Here is a 7,362-nt window from a genome sequence, read left to right as displayed (position 1 = left end):
ATTCTATATTTTGTAGTAATAGTGTCACGTCAGTCAATTTTTCTGGCAAGTCAGGTATCTGTTAGCCTATTAAGTTTTGATTAAAATGTACTTTTTGTATTTAACATAAAATAGCAAGTGAAGATGTTTAAGCTATCTTTTTGGTTCTCTGAGAACCTTTCTATGGCTTCTGCCGTGTACATTTTTGTACTTCAGTTTGTGATAAAGTTTTTTTTTTTTTTTCCAGACCAGTTCTTAAGTGCTGTATGCATTGCGAGTTCTCTTAAATATAACTCTGAGCGCTCACTCTGATGGTAGAGTGCCAATCTGCTGCTTTTGGCTGGAACTCAAACCTAGTGCCATGATAGTAATTGTCCTCCGAAAGCTTTGCAGTAGCTAATGGGAAAGCAGCTGCGGAGTGCGGGGTGGTGGTTAAAGACAGGTCTGAGTCATCTTTTTTAAAAAACAGCAAGAAACCAGAAGCTTTACATTATTTAAAGATGAGGTGCTGGTGTATTCAATTTGAGCAAACTGCCTGCTGCCCCAGGTCCAGCTGTCCATCTAGAACGGGTGTTTATGTCCAATTTGCTGTGTAGAAGACAAGTTAGCGCCAAGATGCTTCTTTCTGGTTCTGGTGAGTTATTTAAGGTTAAGCTCGCTGCCTGCGGGTGAACGCTGGCGAGGGCGCACCTCTTGGATTTTCTCCCACAAAATGCAGACGTTTTGCAGCTCGGCTGCGGTGCGCGATCCGCTTGCGTCCGTGTCCCGGCCGAGGAGCTGCTGGCAGCAGCAGTTCAACCTTTCAGGCTCTTCCGCCAGGTCGGCGGCAGCGCTCCCGCGCTCTCCACTAATTTTGGCCCCTCCAAGCGGCCGTAGCGCGGCTCTCCGCGGAAGCGTGCGCGTTGCTATAGGAGACGGAGCGGAAGCGCCGCCGCGGGCCTGCCGGGCGCGGCTCGCGGCCAATAGGGGATGGCCGGGCCTCGCGAGCGGCGCCTCCCGACTGGGGCGGCAAGTCTCGCGAGACTCGCCCGGGCGCCCTGCGCGCCTGCAACTTCCCATAAGCCCGCGCGGGCGCCGGGCCCCTTCCTTTTCCGCCATCTTGCTGCACCGGTGAGTGGGGGGTGCTGCTGGGTCCCGGCCGCTATCCGCCTCCTACCGGGGCCATCCGGGCCCTGCGGCGGCCGCCGCTCGCCTCCCCGGGGCCCCGAGGCTGCGCCCGAACGGCCCCGCCGACTTTGGGCTGCCGGTGCCTTGCCTGGCGCTATCTGGAGCCTCTTGAGCAGGGGGTGGGGGGCAGCGCCGCCGGGCTGTGGCTCCGCTCTCCGCAGAGCTGCGGGCGGGGGCCACGGCGCCAGGCCGGGCCCGGCCCGGTGCAGGGGGAGGCTGGGCTGGACAGGGGGAGGCCAGCCGGACGCCAGGCCCGGGACTTGGGGGAGCGAGCATCGTATGGCGGGGCCCGGGGGGAGCGCAGGGCTTGGGGAAGGGCGGCGGGCTGGGCCCCGGGAGCGGGCGGCTCGCCGCGGACGGAGGGGTGCTGGCTGGGCTCGCCTTTGGGCAGCAGTTAGCGAGGGCTGCTGCTCCGGGGGCGCCTGCTCAGTGGTGAAACCGCTCATGTGCTGCAGGACCCGGCCATCTCGGGAATGGCTTGACTTGGCCCCTTGGGCCCAGCGTCAGGAGCACCTTCCTGTGTAGCTCTGGCAGTGCACTGGCTCTATTAGTAAGTGGCACGACAGCATCAAGTCATGTAATGCCTTGTGGTACTGGGAGAGCTCTTGTTTTTGTCACTAGAATGCAAAAGTTCATGCCCAGTGCCCTTTTGAGAGCACTGTGTCAAGTATATTTAATGTCATATATATGTTATTTTTCAAACAGAGCTAATGCTCCATGAGTTTTAAAGCCCGAAATAATTCACCTAGAAAAGGTGCCATGTTGATGTAATGTTTCCTAGATAGTGTATTTTAAATCTGTGTGTGTGTCTGCTGATAAAGCTGTATTTAAGTAACAGTATGTCACATGTCCCAAGTTGTTATGATGGTTATGAATCCCTTTGGACATACCTGACTACATGAGTTGACCTGTTTGTTAGCCTTAAAGTGCTTTTTAAGCTTTAGTGTAACTTTTTGCGAGAATGCTAGATTTTTCAGGGCATAAAAGTAGCTCTAAAAAAAGTGTGTTTCTAAACATATCCATGATGAAAAGCTGGTATACATAACTGCTTGTCTTTTTCTCCCACAGGCACCATGGTGCGCATGAACGTTCTGGCCGATGCTCTTAAAAGCATCAACAATGCAGAGAAACGTGGAAAACGCCAAGTTCTCATTAGGCCATGCTCCAAAGTAATTGTCCGGTTTTTAACTGTGATGATGAAGCATGGTAAGTTTAGACTGCATGAAGTTGACTTTTGTCTGTGAAGAATCACAAACAAGGTCCAGTATGATAATGTTAGATTGTTTCTTCTGTCTAATTTCAATACTGTAAATTGTTTAAATGAAACAGAAATCTCCTGGGTAATGGCAAGCACTCATTCGTGGTTTCTGGCTGGTTTGCTTTAGTAGCTGCTTTACTTTAATGAAGGAGATCTTTGGGAAGAGCTTGAGCATGTTGTTAAACTGGCAGTTTAGTTCTGCTTAGACTTTAACAATTAGTTGGTGGTAATAGTCATTGTAGAATGACTTCGCAAGTTATGTATGTATGTTTTTAGGTGAGTTTGTTATTAACTGTATTGCAGGGGCTGAATAAGCTTATTTGATTACTGTATTCTTTCTAAACAAAAGAACTTCTAAGGTATAAAACTACTGCAAGGATTATACAGGTACGAGACAAGTTCTAAAAAGCTAATTCTCCTTCCAGTGTTACACATGGATTCTAGCTTTACAGAATATAGTTAAATACAACAAACAGTTCTTTGGTGCATTTGAGCTGCACCAGATTCACTAAAGTGGGTTAAACTGTTTGCTGAAAACAAACTGTTCAGAAATTATCTGGATGCTGTTTTTTTAAGGTGTTTTTTAGACTTAAGTAAATGAAGATGTTTGAACAAGTTTTGTGCAACCTAGTTAAAATGAGTTGTATGTAGCTACGTGTTATACATCTGGTTTTATCTGCTTTCTAATCTTTTATAGGTTACATTGGTGAGTTTGAGATAATTGATGATCACAGAGCTGGGAAGATTGTTGTGAATCTCACAGGCAGACTCAACAAGGTAGGATTTGTCTTTCTGAACTTGGTTCTCTAGGAAACGGTTTAAATCTGAAATTTTTTCATGTTTTCTCCAATTCTGAAAATGTTACTTATAAAGAGGGTGGTATTTGTCAAGTTCATGTATGTGGAGAGTAGTATGGATGTTATCAGTAGCCTAACTTGTTCATTATTTTTTCTAGTTTCAAAATGATGTGCTTGTCTAGTTACAGTTCTGTTAAACACAGAATACAAGCTTGCGAGTACGTTGTATTTCTTTCTCTTTTTGGTTACCTGGTGATTTCCTGATTTCTTTTATGTTTAAGCTGTTTAAAACTTTTGTGTTGATGGATAGCAGCTGAGTTGCTTTCTAGTTGATGCTTAATACCTGTAAATGGTGAGAAGACCAGCTTTGCTGCTGCTGATAGATGGGCTTTGCTTGCAGTTAAGGGAAAGTTAAATGGTACATTCTCCAATTGTATTGGTGCTTCTTAAGTTGCTGGGGCATATGAAGTATTTATGTATGTTTTGGCAATTGCTTTTTTTTTGTGTGCATTTGTCTTAAAATGCTGGGCTGTCTAGTTTAGTGATGACTTTGCAATGTATCATTGTTTCCAATTAAGCTATTCAAGTGAGAGGTAGTTTTTCAGTAAATCAAAAAATTAATAGTTCAAAATATGCTGGGAAGTTTCATCATGGTGAACAAATCTTGCAGCTAAAAATTATTTGAGTGTAGTAGGGAGTGAATTATAGCACTAATAATCTGGATTGTGTTAGGTTTCATAATATATGTCAGTTTTGAGTATAGTGTTCCTTAAACTGTCTCTGGATGCTTTGTAGATGATCTTGAGTGGTACAGCTGAACATAATGCTTCTCTCAGTAGTAGAAATAACAGAAAAATTGGTTCAGTAAAATGTCCATCAGTGCAGAAGGTATACTTTTGTTTTTGTTCTGGATATTTATTAAGCTAATTGAAAATGGTAGTAGTGGTCCCGGTCAATAGTTAATATGCTTGACTTGAAAAAGATGATGACTTTTTTGCGTGTTTAATTTCTCCTTGTTTAAAATCTCCAGGTATTTTTGGCTAACTCTGTATGATGATTTTTCCAAGTAAAATACCCCTGGGTAATCTCAGTTTTTTTGATGTAGGATATTAATCTTTAGTGGCTTAGTATGCTTTTGTACTCTTCCAGATCTAGCCATTAAATTGTTTAATTTAGCTTCAGTAGCAATATAAGTCATTCCACGTAGGCAAGGAGGGAGAGGCAAGGCTAAGGAAATAAAAGCTGTTTAGCTGTGTGAGAATCCTCACTTCTCTGAGGAAAAAGTCCTGTTTCATGTTATGAGTAATGGAGAATACTTCTTGGTACTTCAGTCTTTTGCTGACAAAAAAAGATTTGAATTGCAGTTGTTGAATTCTTTCATACAGTGAGTTGGAATGACAAATGTATAAATGCAGTTTATGAAGTTCTTCAGTTTGTAATGGAGTTCTGTTTTATAGTGTGGTGTAATCAGTCCCAGATTTGATGTTCAGCTGAAGGATTTGGAAAAGTGGCAGAACAACCTACTGCCTTCGCGTCAATTTGGGTAAGTATGGAGAGGAGTTAAATGCCTGTCCTATGTAAAACAAGCTGGAGAAGGGAATGTATGGAAGGAGTTTTTTGTTACACTTCCATACTGTCTAAGTTAGACTCATTTGACACTTTCTTCTCTGAGTCTGAAAGTAGACATCAGCCCAAAAGTTAAACTTCCATATAAATGCCTTTTTTTAACCAGTTTTTAAGTGGCTCTGGTAAGGACCTATTTTTGCTTTGCACTGAAGCTGTAGAAGAAATGGTGAAACCAGCTATTGGATTTTTCTTACTCATTTTAATTTTACTGGTGGTCATCTACAGGTGGGGAGTGAGTATTCTAAGTTACCAGATCAATGGAAGTAGGTCATACTACCTTAGTCATGCTCATTGTGAGTAAATGAATTGGATATTAAGTGTTGCAAGTCTTAGGGCTTCTGTTGAACAAACCTCCAAAACATAGAGAATCCTACTATTTTGCAGTATGGTGATCATTCTCAAAATTCACTAAGTCAAGAGTAATGAACCACAGTGTACCAGAACAGAGCTAGAAGAGTCTTCAGTGGCTCATCTGGTTTGTCCTGTCAAAGGCAGGATTAACAGTTCTTGTCATTTCTGTTGTTAAAGCTCCAGCGTTAAGTTTAGTTTTGCTGTACCTATAGCTTACTACTGTGTATTGTTATATTGAGATTTTTTTTTTCAAGAGTATTTGTGGAGTGGTGGCATAAGAGATTCTCAATCATCAAGCTGTGTGGATGAAGTATACTGATAATCCAGATGTTGGCATTAGATATTACTAAGGCTGCTTTAGCTGTCAGTGCAGATACCCATCTGCATCACAGTGAATTATGTTCAAAACAGTGATAAAGCATTCAGACTTTAGAAGCTGTCTGGCACCATGGCAACTATACCTGCTGCGAAGAAAAGTGTCTGCTTAACACAGCAGCAGACTTTGTCTAGAAACTGTAGAGTTGGTAGCACTGGAACAGCTGAACTGGCTTTACAGTAGCAATGTATATGAAAACTTGCTTGAGACTATGCAAATATTTGGAAATCTGAAGCCTATGAATGTCCTTTGTGTGCTTCAAAATTGTACTTTGTGAGAAGTGTTGCTCTTTATTGTTGTCTGATATTTGTTAACCTGATCTTAGTTACATTAGGCCAGTTCTAACAGAAACAGATCTTAACTGTTGTAGTACAAAAATGGAGTTAGATAGTGCTGTCAGCTCTGCGTGAGTATAGGACAAAACTTAAATTACTGAGCATTTTTTCTTTCTTAATAGGTACATAGTACTGACAACCTCAGCTGGCATCATGGACCACGAGGAGGCTAGGCGAAAACACACAGGAGGCAAAATCCTGGGATTCTTTTTCTAAAACTTGTAAAAGAGGATACTAATAAATTGTTCAAATGGACTCTGGTGTTTCCAGTCAGTATTTTAATGGTTCCTAGCCATACCTGCAAGAGTGCTTGTAACAGACAACTATTTAACAATGCTAAAGTTCTGACTTTACATCAGATATAAGATATTGCAAGTTAAGGACTCGGCGCAGACATTTGAGTTTCACACCATCTGTGGTTGCAACTTTTATTTCTGTTAATGATATAACATGCTTTTAATAGTTACCCATTTTTTGAATGAGTTCCAGACAGTTATCCAAAATAGCCTCAGTAGTGGAATTCTAAGCTACGTACTATTCTGTCCTGTGGTTGGGTCACCTTTTAGATATGTGTGACTCCATTGCTTCACCTGTAGGCTAAATAATAGAAGATGCCCTGCCAGAAGATATTTTCTGGTTGTGGTTTAAGATTATTTAAAAAGTTATAGGACATAGGATTGCGGAGTAGTTAAGATGCTTGAAGCTTGTTTTTGGATCACACAAACTTCTTTCAAAACTTATAATGTAGGGAGTAACTGAAGGACTGGGGTAAATTGTTTTTTTTCCTCAAATTTCTAGTTTGATGGTTCTTGGAAACAAAAATCTTGGGTAGGTGCTCTGCAGCTGCTCTGCAGGTTGCCATGCAGACTTAATTGTTTGGTTTTGGATCTTTTTAAATCCCTTTTGAAGTGAGGGAGTAAGGAGTTTTGAACCAGCAAGCAGTGAATGTCTAGTATTGTGTTGTCAGTCTGTTTTAGGCTTCTTGATACATGAGGGCATAGAATACTTGACAGAAAAATCAACAGCTTCTTTCAAAGCAGTAAACAGAGCAAGTGACTGTGGACAAAGAGCTACTTGCAGACAGTAGAGAACGGGAAGGAAGCTTCTGGGCTGATTGCATTGCCCGTCAACAGCAGTTGGAAATCCTTTGCCTTATTTTGCTTTCTTTGGAGTCTGTTAGGAAAGTTCATATGGAAACTCAACAAGTCTTTTTCAACATTTAAACTTTAAAGCAGTTACGGTGAATTCATGGATTTCCTTGATACAAACAATTGGAAACAATTTTCCTTCTTGGTGATGTGTCTTGATCATAAGTACAATAGTTTGACTAGGAGTACTGTGCCTCGAAGGTGCTACTTCCATCACAAAACTTTTCAGAGAGCCTTGGGATGGAAATGACTCTTGAGGCACAAAGTCTTTAAACTGCGTAGTTTCTAACTTGCTAAACTGAAGTAGGTTAAATGATTATTTTCT

General features: G+C 42.1%; 1 protein-coding gene across 2 annotated transcripts; it reads left to right on the top strand.

Moving 5' to 3' along the window:
* Positions 1-1,002: 1,002 nt before the first annotated feature.
* On the top strand, positions 1,003-6,144 carry RPS15A (ribosomal protein S15a). 2 transcript variants are annotated; one of them, XM_067306366.1, is made up of 6 exons: positions 1,062-1,089; positions 1,602-1,696; positions 2,215-2,352; positions 3,102-3,181; positions 4,659-4,744; positions 6,012-6,144. In XM_067306366.1, exons 3-6 carry the CDS (start codon positions 2,220-2,222, stop codon positions 6,103-6,105), a joined length of 393 nt encoding a protein of 130 aa, XP_067162467.1. In that variant the 5' UTR covers positions 1,062-1,089; positions 1,602-1,696; positions 2,215-2,219; the 3' UTR covers positions 6,106-6,144. The 2 variants fall into 2 exon arrangements, with proteins under 2 accessions (XP_067162468.1, XP_067162467.1); XM_067306367.1 differs by lacking the exon at positions 1,602-1,696 and having other exon boundaries at positions 1,003-1,089.
* Positions 6,145-7,362: the final 1,218 nt, after the last annotated feature.

Source organism: Apteryx mantelli, chromosome 16, assembly GCF_036417845.1.
Source record: "Apteryx mantelli isolate bAptMan1 chromosome 16, bAptMan1.hap1, whole genome shotgun sequence".
NCBI classification, from domain to species: Eukaryota; Metazoa; Chordata; class Aves; order Apterygiformes; family Apterygidae; genus Apteryx; species Apteryx mantelli.
Note: the sequence above shows the minus strand (reverse complement) of the source record. Positions and strands in the feature narration are given on the sequence as shown.